The sequence below is a fragment of the Phymastichus coffea genome, unplaced genomic scaffold (assembly GCF_024137745.1).
Source record: "Phymastichus coffea isolate CEN01 unplaced genomic scaffold, Cenicafe_Pcof_1.1 PCOF00117, whole genome shotgun sequence".
Lineage (NCBI taxonomy): Eukaryota > Metazoa > Arthropoda > Insecta > Hymenoptera > Eulophidae > Phymastichus > Phymastichus coffea.
In genome coordinates this window covers 426,304-447,742 of record NW_026706928.1, presented here as the reverse complement: position 1 = coordinate 447,742, position 21,439 = coordinate 426,304, and the positions used below count along the sequence as shown (strand labels likewise).

The 21,439-nt window shown below is 45.8% G+C and overlaps 1 protein-coding gene across 1 annotated transcript; it reads right to left on the bottom strand.

Moving 5' to 3' along the window:
- Positions 1-12,972: 12,972 nt before the first annotated feature.
- On the bottom strand, positions 12,973-19,494 carry LOC131670905 (protein big brother-like). The gene is made up of 3 exons (XM_058946898.1): positions 19,179-19,494; positions 18,518-18,709; positions 12,973-13,593 (listed from the first exon to the last, which is right to left on the bottom strand). Exons 1-3 carry the CDS (start codon positions 19,362-19,364, stop codon positions 13,288-13,290), a joined length of 684 nt encoding a protein of 227 aa, XP_058802881.1. The 5' UTR covers positions 19,365-19,494; the 3' UTR covers positions 12,973-13,287.
- Between the last annotated feature and the right edge of the window lie 1,945 nt (positions 19,495-21,439).

Here is a 21,439-nt window from a genome sequence, read left to right as displayed (position 1 = left end):
TGTCTCGACAAATCGTTCCAATGTTGGAAATAAAACGCGGTGGTCGTCGGTTTTTCGTCTCGCGTATAACGATATATTTACACCCACGCGCGCGCTGAAAATCGAAGGTCGCCACGATAAATCCAATCCCTCGAAGAGATGCGGCAGAGGTCTCCCCTCGTTGTAAAATACCTTAGGTGCACGAATACGTGAGCTAGAATGCCGAGGATAGCTCTGTTAATATATATATATATATATATATACACGTTAGCGTAATAAAGTTTGAAAAGAGCTATTTCGAGTGACAGATCTGCAAATTTTCGTTTCGTTTTTCGAGTGGACAACGTCTGAAAGAGAATGAAGCGAAACCAACGTTTCTAGCGAGTCGCTAACGAATTTTGAATTTCGCTCCGGAAGTCACTGTAGTCAGTTGCACAATGAAACATACGGTTTTTTTCCAATCGAATCTACAATATTCCCAGCAATAAGCACTGTCTGCCGCGAGAGAAAATAAGCAATATTGTTCGTACAGTTCGAATGAGCAACAATAATACACGTAAAGATTTGTTTTGATTAGCAACACCATCATCCGGCGACTTTTCCCCGCCACTTCCGCACAGTGAACGTTCAGTGCGCGCATGGTTATCGCCGGGTGCCTCGTTTTCCATGTAGAAACAAATATTTGTGAGCGACTCGAATCGTCGTTGGTTTTATTGCAATATAACGCGCGAGTATCCGTCCGTAAGCAATTCGTCGAAAAATACTAGAATACACACGCGCCGCCGCAGAAGCCGAGAAAAACGAGAAGAAAACAAAGGGCTCGCGGGCGAGCGCGCGTGCCTGTCAAAACACGAACGTGATCGGCTGGAAGGAAAGAAGCCTCGTAATTAAACGCGCGCGTGTGTGCCTCTGCGTATACGTACCCCTGCATTCGAGAGCGACGTCGGCAATTACACGAGGCTTACGAGAAGGAGAGAGAGAGAAAGAGAGAGAGGTGAAGTGGATGCACGTGTCGCGCGCGGCTCTATTGCGAAATTTCGCGCATATTTTGAGCATCGATCGGGGGGAGCTTCGTGACGAGGAATGCGGATGAACGATTTCATGTACGTACAGACGCGGAGAGGTGTTTTGCTAGGGCGTGCGTGCATTCGATAGTCGTAGCACCATTTTCGTGATCACGGAGCAGCTAGTAGTTATTTTTTTTTGTTTCGATCCGAAGTATATAAACTAAAAAACCGATTGCACGGACAAAGGCCGCGCGCGGGATCATCGAATAATCCATTAGATCTAACAACGACGAAGTCACATTTGTAAGTTAAATGTAATGGCTCGTAAATCGTCCGTTTAAAGAAGAGAGCCGCGCGCGCGAATAAAAACGAAATCAATCTCGACGCAAATTGAGACGTAATCCCCCGACAAAGAGAAAGAGAGAGAAAGAAAAAAAACAATCGGTTTATGTACGCTACTGCATAATGGGGAGAGACTGCGCTCGCGTACGCGCGCCCCGTTTCTGTATACGTATACGTACCATATGCCATGACGAGTGCATTGTGCGCCTATCACAGTATATATGGGAGAGCAAGAGAGTGAGAAAGAAAATTGAAAGTCGATGACAGTATACAAGTACATGCGTTGAGGACGATCGACCGTAAAGTGGAAGAGACGTTGTCAGTATGTATGTGTGTGATCGTATCGGATTTCGCCGCGGCAGGTTTTTTTCGGGGGGAGGGGCGCTAAATGCGTTTTCTTTTTTGTTTTCGGACATCTTTAGTAATCAACTTTTCTTGAATGGTATTTACGTAGTGCTTATTTTGCATTTGGAAGGGAGGTGAATTCCAACAACGAGATGGAGTTTACGAAAGAGGAACCGATGTTGAATATTCAGGATCCTGCGCTCGAGTTTGTAAGTTTTTTAAATAATTTTCATTTTCATTCTTTTATTTGTCAATTGATCATGAGTATTGTATTTGACATTGTTTCGTACACATCCTTAAATCCTCGCAAACTCTTTTATTTTTCTTTATTGACCGCAATATAAACATTGCAAAATTTATAACTTAGATTTCCAAAATTCTAAAAAGATAAAAAATGGTAAACGTATTTATGTTGTAATATTCCATAAATTTTGGTACGGACAAAAGCGTTGTCACCAGAGTCAACCGTGTCGGATTCAAAAACGTACGATATTCTTGAATGAATCGTCGCATATCGATCGTAATGCGCTAATGTATTATTCATTGACAAATTGAGAGATGGCCGTTGACTTTCTTTGACGTCCAGTCGCGAAGAGGAGACTCGGCGAGGCGTCAATCATCTTTTAGAAATTGGGAGTTAGAAACTCAGGCGCACGTGACGGAAGGGACGGAAAAACGCACGGCAGAGGTATTCAGCAGAGAGAGAGAGAAAGAGAGAGAGATTATGCTCGGCCAGCAAAGTCAGAGTGCGCGTCCTTTGTAGCGCGTCAAAGGAATCCTTGGCGGAAATTTGGACCCGCGCGCGGGCAGATGTTGGGCGAGTGGAGAAGTCGGATCTCTCGACGCGTACACGCCGATCGTAATGACCGGCTGCCAGTCGTCGCCGCCGCGCGTAGGCGTAGCGCAAAAACTGCGCCGATCGTGAATGCCCGGCCAAGGGGTCAATATTATCCTCGTGCGCATTTGTTTGCTCTCTCGTAGAAGAGCGACGGTATAATGCGCCCCTCGCGCTCGCGTACGTGAAATTGGCGCCGATTTTGGGATCAATTCGCCATTTGCCCGCTGCGAAAGCGCCCCCCCCCCCCTCCCATCGCTTTTAATTTCTAGTTTGGATGTACCGTCAAGGGCGAGCAGGTTTCTGCTTCCCCGTCTGTACTCGTGGCCCCGGTGGCGCGAGAGGCGTCGTCCTCCGCGCGCACGAGGGCGCATCCCCGAATCGGAGCGGATCGGCCTTGATTCCCGCATCTGCATGCTCAGGTGCCGGGCGTTGCAAAGGGATTTCTCCTCTGTTTGGCCAGCGCATTACGATGAAAACCACTTCGGGCCTCGAAGGCGAATCCTCTCCCCGTCCGACGCCCGAAGCTTTTCTCGCGCACTCTCTGTCTCTCTCTCCCGTTCCCTTTTTATTTTCTCCTCGGGGCTAGGCGCGTTCGCGCTAGAGTGGCCATTGTTCCAGGTCTTTGTGCGCGAGTGGGCGTATTGTGCGGAGCTTCCTCGACGCGGCGGCGTTTGAGAGGGAATTGTATTTAGCGACGTCCGATTCGTTCGATTAATCGTGCCCCTCGCGCGGCGAGCGTCTCGTCGCGGCAACGACGAGAAGTCGACGTAGCGAGGCGCGCGCGCGCTCGGGTCGGGCCGATCGATCCGCGGACGGCGAGCGACGCAACAATCGCGCGCTTCGAAGCGCCGTGCCGGGCGCCTGGCCCCTCCGAGCTCTCGGCGCGCAGCAAAGAAAAAGGCCGGCCGAGCGGTAAACGTCGCCGTTCCCGTCACACGGCGACGGGGCGAAGGAAATGAGAATTCTTTTGACGGCGCGCCGTCATTGTCGGCGTGACGTTGATTCGCCGTAATTGGCAGCGGGCCGGAGGCTCAGCCGGCCCCAAATGATTGGGATAAGCCGCGGGATTATCCGCCGGGCGCGCGCTCGATATGCGCCTCTCGAGGGGCGGCGGCGGGGCGCCGCCACCGGAACAGGTTGATTGGACGTTTATTTCTTTTCTCTCTCTCTCTCTCTCTCTCCTCGCGTCCCTCCTTCAATTAAAATCTCGCCCCAGCGCGATCGTTATTCGAGAGGGCGGCGCGACGAGTAAACAAGGTCGTCGCACGTCCGACGCGTCTGGCTTTCGGATTAAAACGCCAGGGCTGCTATCGGCCTTCCCCGGGATTTGCATATCTCGGCGTCGCGATTGAAAGCGATCGGCCAAAGTGGATTAGCGGATTTTAATGGGGCAGTCGTCGCGGCGCGATCGCTATCGCGGCGGCGTGTGCAGCCGGTGCGAATATGCCGGGCCATACGCTTCCGTCGCACGCGCACGTGGGTCGCGCAAGTGCTCCGATACCCGTCCCCCGCCCACCTCTCTCGCTCTCTCCTATTCCTTTTAAACGCCTGTCCGATTGCCCGAGTGATCCCGAGGGCCGAGAACGCACTGGTAATCGAACGGCTCCGCGCTCGCTGCTTTTTTCGCGCGCGCGAATCGATCGCGCCGACTCGCGACTCGTGGCTGGCGCTTGGCGCTCGACGAATCGTCCAGCGGCGGCGAGTTCGTCATCCCCCTCGGCCGCGAAAAATGCGCGCTCGCTTCGAGCGCGAGGTGACGAGGCCGCGCGCGCATAACAGGTTTGTCCTCGAGCCATAACTCAGACTCTCCGGCCGAGATTAGCATGTCAGCGTAATGCGCCGTGGCGACCGGCGACGACGCGGGGACGTTCATTTAAATTTTACGCTTGCGCGCAGACGCGCGCGCGGCAAAGGAGAGAAAAAGGAGGGCGAGAGCCCCGCGCGACGATCGTTGCATTGCGGATTTTTATCGAGCCCGACAAAGGGTTCGATCGGTTACATTTTTCCGTTTCTTTTTTGTTTTTTTTGTTTTTTTCGTCTCTCGAGATGCGGATACTTTCGACGCCTTTCGTGGAAATCATTTAGTTTGACGCAGCGATAACGAGACAATTTTTATTCGTTATTTTCTTTCCCGAAGTGCCGCGCGGGCCGCGAGCGGCCCTTCGGTCCGGTTTGCCGTCGCAGAAAATTTCAGATTCGATTTCATTTACGGAACTACAGTCGCGTCCCCTCGCGTCTGGAAATCGCGCAACTTCATCGAGCGGCCCGTCGCACGGTCGCGTCCTCGTCTAATCGCACGTAAAATCCAGCACGCATCACCTGGTACATAACGCAGCTTTGGCACGATTCGCGCGCGAGAAGAGAAAAAGGGTTGTACACGACGCTAATTTTCAAAACTCATCAAGTGGAAAATGGGCGCGGCACCCCTTTGAACGAACATTTTTTCTCTCTCGCGGAGAGAAATTTCTTTTTTTTTTTTTTCGAGCCGACTGCGTTCCCAATGACTTGTTGTACTATGATGGATTGACTTTTAAGGGAGAGAAAGACAGAGCGCGTCGAATCGACAGGAGAGAATTTGTTGTAACGTTCGCGATGGGTTGCTCTTGTGGAAAGCTTCGTTTGGAATTGTGGAATTATACAATGTGAGAATAAAATGATTACAAGTGGAATTATAAATGCTTCGCGATTGAAGATGCCAAACGTGAATTGACAATGGCACTGATGTTTCCGTCGATACAGGTACACGACACGAGCAAAGAGTGCATAAAAAGAAATCAGAACTTGCAAAGAAATTTGAAAAAAGTGGTTGACATGCTGTGCAATCTGTCCGTCGCGTTCAGTCGTTGTAGCATGGTAATGATGGATCTTGCGGAGGATGTAAAGAATATCGATGTCGACAGTGATGACAATAATTGAGAAAGATCGGGTGGAGCTAGTTCTTTTATAAGCGAAATTGAAGCCATTATTGACTTTTTGGAAAAGTCCAAGGATGTCAAGTATGAACAGCAGGAATGCGAAAAAATAGAGGCGAATTACGGTATTGCAGAAAAGGTACGATGGTCAATATATTTTTTCTCTCTCCACATGTGTAATCGCGATCAATTTGAATGTAAAGAGAAAGTTAAACTGATCGAAGTGCGATAGTATATATACATACACTATATTCGATTTCGATAAATTGCGGGAGAATATTAAAAATTTTGAACACCAGATAGAGAAAGATGCAGCTCCTGCGCGTTATAAGTTCAAGCAGCTCTCGAATACTCGTTAAAAACAGGTCATTTGATATTTTAACCGAATATTTTGCAGATCGTGACTTCGGAAAAACGCGTAGCAGAGACAGAGAAACGATTGGAAGAATTGCAGATGAAAGCTGACAAGCGTATTCAGTAACCGAATGAAGCGCGAATAATGGTAATTTTTTTGTTTGTATTCAAACGCTTTTGATTCTGTCGATAATACAATTTTTTCTCGCGTCGCAGTTAAGAGAACTTCAAGGTTCGATGGACACAGCTTCGAATGATTATAATTACTCTATGCAAGCGTTTAGCTCAAGATATGTATGTGACAAAGTTGAACGTAAGCTCAAGTAGACGACATATAGACTTATAGTGCTGTTAATCGATACTGCTGTACATTGTTTCCATGAAATCGACACGTGACCACTGTAAAAAAATTAAATATCTTGCGAAACGCTATTTTCATCGTCTGGTTGTTCTAGACTGCGCGAAAATCACCTCAAACGGGCAACCAAAAAGTACAACGAAAATACAAAGGAAAGAAAATGAATTAGGTCTTCGTGTCGACTGCAGGATACGTGTCTAAAGGATACTTTTTTTCATCTCGGTGTCAGAAGAGTTTTCACCCGCCCCCCGATGAATGTAAAATGCACGCAGGAGAGAGGAGAAAGAGAAAACGATAAATCACGATAAATATGCACGTGTTCCCTCTCATGTTGGACTAAACGAAAACTATTAACGCCCTTCGCGCTCTCTGCTTTTATTCAAATCGTCAGCTCGCGCCGAGACATTGGGGTGGGTGCCAATGATCTCCGCGCGTTTTGCATATGTCCGCATTCTGCACGCATTGTACTCTCTCTCTCTCTCTTTCTCTTTTTATGTACGTAGCTACGATCAATTCATCAAAGCTTATCCACTTTGCCCATTTCGTTGAAGCGACAATTGAATGTTCACTTTTTACGCGGAGCTTTCCTCGACTCCGGATTAAGATTGACGACAAGTGATTTTTACAGTTGTTCATCGGGTTGAGTCAAAATTGGCTCGCTGTGTTGACGTTGAATGACTTTCAACATACCCATTCGATCAATGTTCGTCGAATTCATAAAAGAGCCAAATATCGAGTGACTGATTCGTCTATTGGTTTATTTATTGTATTTTGTTATTTCCTTCAATACATATGAATGAATTGACATTTTTATAAAATAATTGGCAACTAGTTCGAGAACGTGAGTAAAGTCCGTTTATTACGCCAACCCATATTCATTGAGTACGTAATATCTGGGCATTCGCAGAGATTCGTGGAAAAGCTTCGAGACGATTAATTAGAAAATAGTAATTTAGCGAGCGCACAGTGACAAAGCAATGGCTATAGACTCGCAATTGGGCGAGAAAGCAGCGAGTAAAGAGAAAAGAAAACGATGCTGACAAATAGAGCCAACATACGCATCTGCGCGACGACTGCACGGGGGTCTCTGCTGAAAAATAAAAAAAAGGGGGTAAAAGACTGCGACGCGTTTTATTAATTCACTCCCCATGCTCCCGCCGCCGACGACGCCGAGCGAGGGTGGCCCCTAATTGGAAGCTATATAAAGCAGGTGCGTCCGCGATTTTGATTGGCCGGGCGATTATTCATCCAAAATTGAATGGAACGAGAAAGTCAATTCGGGCGCTCGGTGCATGCCGTCACTAATGCAGGCGCACCCGGGAAGCCAACTTTTTCAGCTATACGTGCTCTCTCGCCCGTCGGCGTCGTTGCGCGCAACAGTTGCCGGTGATCACTCCTCGCCCTGCCATTATATCCTCCCTCTGCACGCTAAGGACTCCGTATAAATGCTCGTTGTGCGCGCGTCTCGCTGCATTCAGTCGGGGCGGTCATCTGTGAAACACATTTAAGCCAAGTTGGCATACACGCACACACGCGCTACACTAGCACTCCCCCCCCCTTTTCTCGCTCGGATGCTTACACTTGGACACACAAGCGCAGCTATGGCTCTTTTTTTTCATTCTAGCCAGTGAGTCCTTTTTTTTCTTTGATTGATTTGCTTACTGGTGTGTGTGAGCTTCGATTGATTCGATTTGGAAAAGCGTCTGCTTGGACTTTCGAGAGTTGAACTTTTTGGAGTGGACGTGGAGAACGTGAAATTTTTCGGAAGCCCGTTGACTCATTATGTCGATAGATCATATCTAAAGTGGAAGGACAATAATAAAGAAGACTGCGAACAATGCAATGAGTACTTAGCGAAATTGTCATTTCGACTGAAACTTTGGCGACCGTCATCGGTTGCGTCACTTAGTTGCTCTCAGTTCGATTATAGTTTAATTTATTCCAGACGCGAGGGATACCGACGGACGTAGTTATTTGCGCATCATCATTGCAAAGATACGAAGGCGATGAAAACGAGCTTGTTTACCACCATTTTCAAACATTTACATTATAAGTTGGGTTATATAACGCTGCTCGTTCGCTCGACGTGCCAGCCGGGCGACGGTGAAATAATGCAAAGTATTTTGTAAAAACTCATTTTATTTACATGCAACGACGATGTACTTACTCACTTATACAGCTGGTTGGTACTTGGTATTTCACGTAACTGTTCATTTATTACTAAATATTTTTAAATTTACAGTAACATGATTTCTAATAGTGTCTACTTCTGCTATAATGATAATGTTTTTATAATTCAGAAAATTTTTATAGTTTAATCGGAAAAATAGATAAAGACTTGTTTAGATGTGTAATTTACTTTTAATTTGCTTTTAAACATAGTAGGAATTATATTTAGGAGATAATAATAGCCACTTTTCTTATTTCCTCTTCCCCATTCGTGAAGTGAATACTCGCGCGTGCAAATAATTTACGAATAATACGTTTTTCTGTTAGCCGGTGGAAAATATAGATATAATAGAAACCAAATTTGCAACACTTCTCTTTTCAATATCTCCAAAGTGTCTGAAAGAAATCAAATAGTTGATAAGCGTGAAAAGAAAAAAAAATTTTTTTTTAATTTTTCAAGAAATTATCCCGTGGTACATGAAACGCACCACCATTGCGTAATTCAATCAAGTGTGCGAGCAACGGCAAAAAAAAGGAAAGAAAACTAAAAGAGCAAAAGCAATGACGGGGGACTGCTCGCTTGCCGTCGGGAGCTCGTCGAAGCGTGAATCGATGCTTTATCCGGTGTGTAAGGATATGCCCGCATTTCTGCTCGCTGAATACTCACCGCTTTACTGCCCTCGAGTGTCAACAACAATCTCGAAAAATCAATTTCGAGGGCCGCGCTTTTTTTTGTTCTTTTATGCAAGTTGGGCCCCCGGAGTGCTCCGATTGTACACGTGCCGCTTGTCTCTTCTTGAAGAAGAGCTGCTTTCGTCTTGGAAATGAGATCCCACGGCAATGGGCTTTCGCTCGTTAACATTTTGTTCCTTCGCGCGGCACAGCGAACGAATTTGATTCGATGAAATTAAGGTAATTTTAGAAATGGTCTCTATACCCAAGAGTCAGTTTCCGAGGCTGCTCTCGACGCTCGCGCTCGCTCACTCGACATTTCAATCGACGGCATCTGCCTTTTCGATTAGTCTGCTCGATTTGGCAAAGGTGCGCGCGCTCTTTATAGATGGGATATAATAAATCGTCGTAGGCGCGATGGTAACATCCGTCGTCGAGTCTGTTTTGACACGTACGCGAGGGGTCGAGAATCAGTGTGTGTCGCCATTGTTGCATCCTCCGCCGGATACCGTGAAAGAACGAGCAGCTGTTAATAAGCTCCGTTGTAAATCCTATTTCGGGCTCTCGAGAGGAAAATAGGTAACTGTCCGGATTTCATTATTTGGAGCAGTTTTCACGGCAGCTTTCCAAGCGCGTTTGTGCGGTAGTTTACGAGTACTTCGGCCGAGAGCCAGCGATGAATCATCGTAAGAACGACGGCGGCCGTCGGTTCGCGTTGCGAAGGAAAATGTCGCCCTGCGATAATCAAACGAAATAATGCGGCGTTCGGGCTCGCAATCCAAAAACTAAAGATAATTACTGCAAGTGACGATAAGTTCATAATAAATTATCTGACCACAGGAAATATCCGGCGATAGCGTTAATAAATGTGTTAACGTGACGCCAGTAAGACGTGTGACGCCAGCGCTACCGGTTCTGATTATACTCTCGCTTTCGTCTTCTTTTTATGCTACTGTCGAACGTCAATTTTTTTTTTTTCCTCTTTTGTCATTCGCGATAGCAGCTCACCGGACTTTCACTTTCGTATCGTCAGTACGTAAGCCGAGAATCGATCGCCTCGGTGACGCGCGTCCGCACGTCGACGATTCACCGTTGAGAAATTTATGGGCAACCGAAATTATTATTATAAAAGCGGACATCGAGGCTCGGGCTGCGCGTGAGAACGTCGATTTGGCACGTCTTCGCTCTCCTCTGTTCGCTTGCACGCGTAGGGCTTCTTATAAGAATTCCGTCGCAGTGCCGAGGAGGAGGCGATCGCCTTACACCGAGCCCGACCAGCGTAATTACTCCTGTTGCAACGATCGCCTTGTTAGGTAAAAGTCGAGCCCTTTCCGCCTGACTTTGTACGCCGCGGCACCTTCTATATGAATTCCGTTCCGTCTTGTCCGGAGAGCAACGATGCACGAGAAACACGCTCTGCCCTTCACTGCGAACTCGTGAAACAACCTTTTTAGCGATCTTCCGAAATCCCGTCCGCTAATCTGATTTCCAAATTGGACGCGTATACCTGGCGGCGATCCATTTAAAAGGAAAGTTTGTTTCTCGGATTACGCGATTCGGGTACAAATCCGTATCGGCAGCTCTATTATACCCCTACGGCGACAGGCAGCACAGCAGCAGCGAACGGAACGGAAGCGCTATAAGCGATAAGCGGGGCGCCATCGAGGGGCGTGATATAGAGTCGCGAGAGCGTCCCGTCGCGTATATGTACGCTTCTCTCGCTGTGGGGCGCTTTCATGCTAATATTGCCTTATGCCGAGAGAGAGAGAGAGAGACCTTTTCAACGCGGGTGTCCTTTTGCTAGCTCCTGATTTCTTTTTCTCTTTTTTTATGCGTCGAGGTTAATTGAAGTTTTGACGCATACTTTTGTCCCGGATTTTTTCCAACGCTGAGATTCGATTGTTGCGATTGCGTTTCAAATTCTTTTATTCCTTGCGGATACAGCGATATTGAATGATGACGATTTATCGTCAATGAATTTGTTTTCGTGATGAATATAATAAAAATTCGCACTGACGCGTGATAAACGAAATACGCGTGCATACGTGCTCATATTATAGTGATCGAAAAGTGTTAAAAACTTGCTGCGAAAGTAAATACACGAAACGTTAAATATCTCAACAACAATACAAAATTATAAAGCGCATTCAACACGCTAACAAGTTAACTGATAAAAGTTCGAATCATCCGCAATCTCACTATAGAATTACTGTGAAAAATTTTATAGACGATGATATATTTCAAAATAAACATCTCCTAAGCTCTTCATTCAAAATCTTCGTCTTACACGGTATCATCATCATCGAATCTCTGGTCGTATTCAGAAGCATCCTCTCGAGAGATGAACATCGATTTTGAAGGTTTTTGTTATTCTTGAAAGCGTCCAGCGAGTGAGAAATCAACTTATCGTCAGATTTTTCACGATCCATTAATCTTGACAGCGTCGGGCCAACAAAACAAAATGACCCAGACCCGTTGGAGAAATGGAAAGCCCTATTACAGTTGATACAACTTTCACGGCTCGCCCCTCTCATTATATCATGTTTGGCCATCTACACAACGTTTTCAAATGTTATTAACAATTTACTGTTACAATTTAATGTTACAAAACGTTCAACTATATATTAAGATTACTCACGCAATTTAGAAAAATTATCGAATGACTTTTTCATAAAAAAACTTTACTGAATGTAAGAAAATTGACATCGGAATTTTCTAAAATAACAACAAAAATATACGTACGAGATGGGCGTACTGATTCTATAATCTTATCACGTGCACGGAAAAATAACCCGTCCAATTGCTGCTTGGAACCAGCAAGTACAAAAAGTCATAGTTTACTCTTATGAGTTTTTCAAATTAAGACGTTGAGTTATGTTTTATAAAGTTATGCGATTTATTACCGCGTTAAAAAAAATGCCATTCTTTTTAGAATATTGTCGGAACATCTATCGAATATTTAATGGAATATTTAGTGGAGAATGGTACCAACATCATAATAGCCTAATCATATGAAAACTAGTGCTGCTGGTGGTGCTGCTGCTGCTGTGACGCTGCGAAAAGTGTTCACATAGTGACCCACAGAGTCGTCCCTCTCGCGTCTCTATTTACCCGAACTGCCACTCTCCGCTTACCTTACAAGGCATCGAATTCCAGTATATATGTAGGTGCGAGAAAGGATGATTAATGGCACACGGAGACGCGTTCGGGGGCGCAGGTGAGGCCATTACAAAAGCGGCGCTTCTTTGTACCACGGACTCCCTTTTTCTCCTCGTCTCCGTCTTCAATTCGGCTCCGAATTAATAGATCAGACTTATGTTACGCTCCCACTGTGCGACGCGCAGCCTCGATCTTACGTTTTTGTCAAACACCGGCCCAGCGGGATTAGTCCGCGACGAAAATTTCGAGCGTCATTGTCGCGCTCCGCCCGATCTCTCTCTCTATTCTTTTCCGGGGAGCAGTCTTGTTAGCCGTGGAGTGCCGACATGCGACGTTTAATTGTCATCGAGGATGATTGAATCACGCCGAGCGACGACTTTCTTTTTGCAAGATTTTGGTGATGCCTTTCCAAGCGAATGAATCGCCGAATTTTCGGGAAATGAAAAGTGCTCCGAGTCATCGGATGAAATCGTCGGGAATTCGTGAATGCTTCGCCGTTCCCACGGACGATACGTCCAATTATAATTTTTATGATTAGAACGAAAAGTAGACAAGCAAGATCGGCGTCCGGCACACTGACTCACGAGTGAATTTTGTTTTTGCCGGAAATCGCGCGTCGACTGATTCACTCTCTCGCTCGTGAACGATCAGACTTTTCTTTGCTAGAACTACTGTGACTATTTGGGAACTCGATGGTCGCAGTAGCGATCTGCGACGTGACTGCGAGAGAGGCGCTATAAATACAAACAAACAACACCCTCGCCTATGAATATGTTCAATATCGATTGTGCATTCGATGACAACGATGTAACGTCAAGGGTAACATTTCACGAAGGCGTGTCTTTCATTCAAATTATAACTTTAATATTAAATCGATAAAAATATTTTACACATTGCGGGATCATACTGAGATCTTTATACAAACGAAAAAATAATATTGCATAATCCTCGACGAAAGAATCGTAAAACTTACAATGAAATGGTAGTATTAGTGATTGGTTGTAAAAACACAATGCACTCCCGTCACTTCTTCCGTCGATATGTATAAGTCTCTTAAAATCGACAGTCCTCGAACAAACAATATTTACAAAAGAACGCATTCGAAGAAACGAACACAAACGAATTCCGCGCCACGAAACTTAAGAGGGAAATTTAAAAGCCTAAGTCGGCACCAGGTACACCGGGATGCGCGTGGTGTGGATGATGATGGTGGTGATGGTTGAGATGTGGCGCTGCTTGAACGCCAGCGGCACCGCTACGATAAACGCGATGCTTGTCCTCGATGTCTTGCATGCGGCGATTGTAACGTTCGATTTGGTCGCGCAGCAGAGCGTCCTCCTCGGTAGCGCGCTCCTCGTCGTACTCCAAGCAGCCGACCCCGTCGAGACGCTCCAAATCGATCCAACCGCGCCACGTTACGCACACGCCGTTCATTATGAGGTGAGATTTTATGTGGACCTGCAAAGAAAAAGTAAAGGAGGCTATCGTTAGCTTCTTAACGTTTTCGCGCGAGATGACGAATGCAATACCGTTGAAAATGAAGCCGCGTTCAGCGCAAAAGTAACAATGTAGCAAACACTTTTTCAGAACGACTGCAATATGCAAAAATCGCGATTCTGCGTACTAGTCAAGTATGAGGAGTTCCTCGTAATCGTCATCAGGCTCGTCGCACAGTTATACGTCGTGTGCCGCGGGGAATCCTGTGCGCATAACGAGTTTCTTGCGACGGTACGTGGCAGCACGTGTCCGGCATCGCGAAATTTCTATAGGCGAACGTCGACGCGTTAAAACCCAGATTACTCATCGGGCTCATTGATCGTTCTAATTGATCGAAGGTGTACATTCGCTCGATGGAATCTTTTCTCTTGAAGTCGCACCTGGGCATTCCGACCCTCCGATATTTAGACGTCTTAAAAGGTCGCGTGAGAGAAAGAGAAAGTCGGCGAAAAAAAAGCCCTTCTCGTGCTCTCTGCACTGTAGGTAGCAGCTCGTAAAGATCGAGGTTAAAAAAAAAGCGCACACACACACAGGCAGGTACGAACTGTAACGACGGAACGAATCGCGCGCGCGCCGGGCGACTTTTTTAATGATTCATAAATTATTTGTTCGACTGATGGCCCATTAAATATTTCAAATTATATAGGCTAGCAAATGCTGTCTGTAAGTGCGAAAGAACTTTGTTGCAGTTCATTTTTTTTAAATACTCGTAATTTTTTTCTCAACACAAATGCCTTGTAATATGAAAGCTAATAAAAATAGCCATAATTCTCTTTCGAAATAAATGTGGAGATAAGTTTAGGCTCCGATAAATTATTAAAAATGGCATATAATTTGGCGCGTTGGTTTCGCGCGATCAATCAACGCAGACAAATTCAGTTTACTCTCTCGGTAATCTCCTTGTAATCTTGCACGAGCCAAGCAAAATACAAAATTAGCATACTACTACGACAAAAGCCCGAAGTAAAAGGGACGGAAAAAAAATGACAACACGACGCAAGATCAATTAGACATGCACGTCGCGATCGCCAATGAAAGGGTGTTAAACGTATTAATCGTGTGGCGAGCAAAAACAACACGCGATCGTTAAGGTATGTAACAAACACAACCCTTTTCTCACGCGCGCGATGGGCGTGAACGCCCATTAACGTGCAATAATGAGCGACGATATTTCCAACCCTTTTGCGCGGCTCATTTGCATGGCCGAGAATGTCGAAGGAAAAAACGAAAAAATTCAGTCCGAAGGAAACAATGGATTAAAGTCGCGGGGCCCAGTCGGCAAAAAACGACATGCGGACCGAAAGGGATGACGCGTCGCGCGCGCGTAAAAATTGCCTTTTAAGCCGCCTCGCCATCCGCTGAATGAGACGGACGAAAATACAGCGAGCGAATCATAAATTAGCCGGCATTCATCGCGATGCGTTTTCCATTGGCGCCTAGTTGCGCGACTGCGGACGGCGATCGACTCTCCTCTCTTCCTGTCCTATCGTTTTTTCTTTTTTTCTCTTTTTTTTTTTTCTGCCGGGGTAGGAGGCGTGACCGTCATATAGGGCGACTTTTTCCTCCGACGAGCGGCAGCGCGAGTCCGAGCGAGAAAGGGGAGATGGTTTTTTTTTTTTTTTTTTTTCAAGCGCGCTCACGGCATTCGTCAGTCGCGAAACGCGAGCTACACCGCGTACGCGCGGCATACGGTCAGCGAGCGCGCTCAACGGACTTCTTTGCGTTGCAGGCGACTGACGAACGTGATATACCTCTCTCTTTCACGCGGACGATTGATTTGGTATTTCGATACAGGGAAACGGTGGTGCGCGTCGCGGAGAAACGTCCGAAGTTCAGAAATTGCCTATCGTTCCCCGAAGCCCGAAGGTTCCAGGGATAGGCGTTTCTCGCTCACTCTTGGCTTTGGCAATTTCGCACAGCCGGAAACACAATCGCCGCGATAGTTTTCGAGAATCGTCAACTTCTGCGAAGCCGAACGGGAAGAAAAAAAAAAAGTTTTTCCTCGCGCCTAATTGCATTCGCACGGCAGGGGGCAATCGTTGCTCGCGCTACGGGTGGTTTTTAGGGTCGATAATCGAATGTGCATGCACATTTGGAATTTGTTTACTTTGACTTGTCGCAGCTGTGTACGCGCTCGCGGATCATTAGCAGCCGGCGACGTTCCAATTAACGAGCGCGTCTCGGCGACTTCGAGTACCTGTCCTTCGCGTGCGATTGCCGCAATCGCGCACGCGGATCAAACGATAATTAACAGCTCTCGCCCCCGGGCGCACGTGCTGCGAAAACAAACCAATTGTTTCGCTGCCGACGGGAGACCGGGAGACTCGCGCGCGACCACGCCAGCGTACTTTCGATGCTTTCGATGACGGAGAGAAAGAGAGGCTTTTTAGACAACTACCGCTGCTTTCGCGTCCACTGCGGGCGGTGTGATTTTATTTTCAAGTAAATCGTGCCGCCAAACGGCCAGCTTTCTGCCATTACACCGAATATATCATTTCAGTTGGGATCGAATTGTTAGGACTGCGAAATAAACGCGAGTATTTTGGAGAATTAACAATGCCGTTTGTAAATTTCAGAGTCCCGCTCGTCGTCAAAATTAATGGCTCCATTTCAAAGCTAACATTTTCTTTTGCAGGCGTGCAGCTCAAACAGAATTAGAAGAGAGAGAGAGAGAGAGAGAGAGAGAGAGAGAGAGAGAGAGAGAGAGAGAGAGAGAGAGATCACGACTAATAAAACATCAAGGAGCGGCAAAGTCAAAACAGATCAACGGAAAAGCTAAAGGAAGCACCCGACGCGTCGCGAGACATCAACAGACGAGATTTACACGACAAACACGAAAGTAGCTCCGGAGCATCTGGCTGGATGTATACGCGCCGCGCTAATTGCCGTCAAATCGGAGACCCTCGACGCGTCTTCGAGGAGTTTTAGAAAAACATATGGCCCCCGTTGAATGCGAATAATAGGGCTACAAATGCGCTCCTCTTATTTTTTTCTTTCTATACAGCAGATTGTTTTGTAAAGTCGCGTGTTAGTCGCTCGTTTTCGTATAAATTATACGTTTTGTCGGGTGAAGCTTTCATTCTTCTTTCTTTTCTGTAAGAAATCTACGGCCATTATGTGACCCTGTGATTGCGTGTTGTATACGCTTCCATTTTTTTTTGCTTGCGCGAGGAAACAGACTTGATTTTTCAAAGATTAGAAAAATTGGTTCAGTTTTTTCGCAATCCATTTGCCGAATTGGTCCTTAAAGCTCTGTTAGTAGAGCTATGAGCACCATTTCGTTATGCATTTCCTACAATCAATCTTGATTGCTTGAGTCTACGTGATAATAGTCTACTTTCAATGCATTTGAGTTTTGTTTTCGCAAATGTCATTGTACATGATCGCTGCAGACGACAAAGCGATGAAAACGTTTCTTCAACAGATCCGTCAACCCCTTCAAAACGTAGTTAGAACACTCTAGTAACAAATTATTCAGTTTGGTAAATTTCGATAATCTACAGAATTACAACAATGTATTCAATGATTCGTTGAAATACGTAACTTATTACAAAAGTTTTATATTATACTTATCAAGTTTTTATATAAAGGATTGTATGTTTTAGGTAAAAACTAGGAGCCATCGACGAATTTTTCTTATATGCAAAATCGGCCATGGAAACGACAAGATTACATTCTACTAATTTTAAGAATGGTAGACTTTTGAAAATCAAATTTTGAATTTGAAAATCAATTTTTCCCTAACCAAGTTTAAAAAAAATGGATTTTCTCTTTTGTCGGACTGAACACAAAAAACACGCATCAATTGATTATAATTTAATCTAACATAAGTTATCTTAAGCAATAAATAAAACGTGGAAACATATTTGAATGTCGCTGACTGCGAAATCACATCATTTACTCGAGAGTTTTAAGAAAATCTACAACATTTTTCTTGCAGCCTATCGCATTCACTGAAATTTAATTGAAGATGCAAAGTAAAGAGATCGAAGATTTGACGAGCATTTTTTTAATTAATGCCTTATCATCGAAGTCACTCTTATAAACAAAGAAAAAAAGATTGAGGGGGGGGGGGGGCACAGAGAAAAAAAATGGAGTATGGCGGGGTCGACGTCGGGTTATATCGATCGCGATGGCGTCCCGACGCCACACGAATACAATTTCGCAGAGCGTCAGTTTTGCGCAAGCGCAAATCCGCGCGCATAACAGAACAGCCGTCCAGGCATTGATCCGCGTTCGCCTATGGGAATTCCGTGGACAAGTCGCACAAACGACAAGCTAATAGAGACATAACAAACAAGCAGATGTTTCCGGAATGGACGGACTTCTCAATGCGCGGAACGTGACGTCGGACACTCGACAACGCAGCTGCACCAATAAATCGTTAGTCGCAATTAGGATCCCATCGTAAAACTTGACTTTTCTAGGAAACTACCTACGACACACACCCCCACGGAGGAGAGAACTATAACGCATCCTGTCGAAGATCTTGGATTTATTATTTTTCTTTATCTTTGCCGAATGGTAGAAAGGCTTTTGCTCGTCTCGGCGCGGATCGTCGGCGTCAAAGAAGGTAAAAGTCCTGGAGTATTGGTATTCGACGAAGGTTATTTCTTATTTCGGAGGGGAAAAAAAAAGATATTTCGCTACGGCGATGGGACACGAAACGACGTTTTCTCTGACAACGATCGCCACTTTTCAGGCTGCGCGCTTGACAGAAATCAACGAGCAAATGATTTGCAGCTGAGCTCGTAAGCACGACATAATCAAAATCCACTAAGCATTGTCCGCCAACTGCTACATATCCGACAATCCGGTGAAGGTAATCCGTCGAGCTTAGAGTGCCGTCAGCGAACATATTTGTAGACGGATTATGGTCAGGTACCTTGCCGTGTTCTTTGTCGAAGTCGCACTCGCGTGGGTCACCTCCGAAATTTCCAGAAGTGACGCCGAAGACCAGCTGGAGATTCGTGCCAGTGGCGGCGAAGGCGATCTCGGTGTGGCCTTCGCGGCAACCGTTTTGGAAGCGCACTTGGCGCTCCTCGAGGGGTCTGTCTCTGTAGCCGGTGTATTTCACCTGCAAGCAAGACGCGTCGAAATTGGTGAACGAATTATCCACGATACTCGAGCTTTCTTCTTGACAGCGCTACGCTTGCGAAAAGTCCGCTGCCGCACGATTCGCGTAAACGCTGCCAGTACTTTGTTTACGCGCGACTCGCCTCGAAACCGCAGACTCTAGAGTTGTACATTTCGAAACAGCAATGGCGACGCTGCAGCAATTTCCAGCGAGGCTTATAGGTTTTACGATAATGGCGCAACGGTAACGCGAATTTTAGACAGCGGCTGAAAACAAATACCAGCGCTGGATTTCTTTTTCCATCGGGTGAACGTTTGGGAAGCGTTCGCGCGTTGTCGAGGCAAACGACTTCGAAGCGAGCAACTGCCATGAGCCCCACTCGAGGCGACCGTCGGCGCTCCGGATCGGCGAACGGGGAGGGCAGTCTCGGCAAACGAATGAACAGTCGATGAAAAGTCGATCGGCTCACCTCGCTTTCCCGACTTAGCCGCCTGAACAGCTCGTCGTTCTCGAACTTGCTCTTCTGGTCCGGCACCACTCTTGGCATCTTGAAGACCAGCCTTGGTCTCGGTTGCTCGTAGATTCCCATCCCGTCGAAGGGTAAAACGCCGACCCCGAGACCAGCGCCCGTGTGATCCATCGCGTGCATCATCATGGTGACGACTTCCACCCTGCAATTCGCGGTCGCAGGTCGATTCACACTTGTACTCGCGTCACGCTTACGTGTATGTGTGAGCGCACGTCCGTAGCGCGCGACGTCCCGCTCGTAACTGAGCCGAACTGCTCAGCGCGCCTAGCGAGTCTCGAGTTTGAAAAGGCAACGCCTACCGGCATGATGCTTTTCCCCCACGCCCGGCTCTACCCCTAGGATGCCACTGCCCATCCAGACGGCTAATTTTCAGAGAGAGATTGATCGATAAAGTTTATTATTGCCATGGCAGTTACGTAAATTCAATACAGTCACAACATTTCACACGTCTCGTATAAATTTGCGTAATAACGATCGCAGGGACGCGAAGAGAAAGACAGAGAAAGTTTATTTTTAGTTCATAATCAATTATCCGGATGATCAAATGTTTTGCCAAATCACCAGGGTAAATGGCATGTTTATCTTGCTTTATTTGCAATCGAAATCTTTGTTGAAGCGAAGACTGCAACAAATTGTCGAAGAGCGATTCCAAGTTTTGCAAAATTTTCGCGGCGCGTCTTTGCAATAATTGTCTTTTTTTTGTTTTTTTTTTGTGCAAAAGTCATCCGCTAGAAACTGCGAGTGCGATAAATCTTTAATGTTTAAACAAGGAGCACATTCAGAGTTTGAAAAGGTTCTGTAAAAACTCGTGGCGTGACGTTTCGAAATTAACTCGATGTCTTACTTTCGCAGAGTTTAAGGAAGTTCAACATAAAAAATGCAAAAAGAAAAAATTGCATTCTACGGTTATCCGCTACAGTGGCACATAATCACGCTGCCGTTTGGTTATACGAATCGTTACTTTTAAAATTATTCTTGCTACAGGAAAATTACGATATTGTACTTCCAAAATAATTGTAACGATAAGGCTATTGTTTAAATTAGTCGACGCTCCGAATTGGCAATCGAAAAAAAGAAAGAAAAAAAAAAAAAAGTAAAAAAATTGCATCCGGCAGCTACGGCCGCGCGTGTGCACGCGCGAAAATTCGACGAAAGCGCGACGGTCGATAAGCGCACGGCGCGTCGTTGATTGGCCGAACTCCCCCTTCGTCGCCGACTCTCCACCTCTTCCTACTTTTTTTTTCGCTCTGCGCGCACCCAAGGGTGTGCGCTGCTGATTATCTGTGTATCTGCTCGCCGCCCCTTCTCTCGCTTTGTAATTTTACGTGTGCGATGAACGCTTGTTTCCGATACATCTTGGGATTTTGGAAATTGTCCGGTGCGAATCGGCTTGCTTTTCTAATGGCTGAAGGTTAATGGCACTGGTCTTGTTTCGTCGGCAAACAACGGAGGGACGAGTGCCAATTTTCCATTTAAAAATTTATAGCCGTGAGGCGTTGTGCTAATATTAAAAAAAAAATATATTTTTTTTTTCCGACTCAACTATTGGCACCGAAATTCTATCCACATTTTTTCAAATTTTTCCCGAAGAAACTCTCCCGAGCAATATTTACCACGGCACAATTCCGCCGAGCAAAAAGAAGCTCGTAAATAATCGTAAAAGTGAAAACGCTCAGCGCCATTTCTCGCGCTACGCACCCTTTAATGCGCATTGTGCGCAGAATGCCTCGACGCAACACGTAGCTTTCGAGTGGCTTTGTCGATCCTTACGAAAAGGATTAAGATCTCTTTCGATTTTATTGCTCCCCTTCTCTTTCTTTCTCCTGATAGATAAACGGTTTTGCTCGCATAGCTAAGTCGAGGTCGCCTTAGGCGGTTGCAAACATTTGGATACTCTTGATGTTCGGACTATGCGATTTTGACGGTGCATCGATCTAATGAGTAGAGTGCAAAGTTTTGTGAACATTATTTCCGTCGTCTATCTAAGTAGCATATTAGCGTGATTTATATGGGTAATTACGAAAACATTAAGATACGTTTCAACCGTTTATTTCAACGCCATTTAACCGATAATTCTCTATTAGCCGTTTTCTTTACTACGCTATTAACGTCATTGATTCACGGTTACAAAGAATATCGTTTCGTCGCAATCGCTTCTCGGATTCGAAAATTCCACTTTCGCGCTACGAACATTCGTTTAC

What these genes read in the sequence shown, in the direction of transcription:
- LOC131670905 (XM_058946898.1), bottom strand. Translation starts at nt 19,364, where the DNA reads ATGATGATGCACGCGATGGATCACACGGGCGCTGGTCTCGGGGTCGGC. An exon ending in GGCTAAGTCGGGAAAGCGAG is followed by an intron (nt 18,710 to 19,178) that starts GTGAGCCGATCG and finishes TCTTGCTTGCAG; the next exon opens with GTGAAATACACCGGCTACAG. An exon ending in TCGACAAAGAACACGGCAAG is followed by an intron (nt 13,594 to 18,517) that starts GTACCTGACCAT and finishes TTTTCTTTGCAG; the next exon opens with GTCCACATAAAATCTCACCT.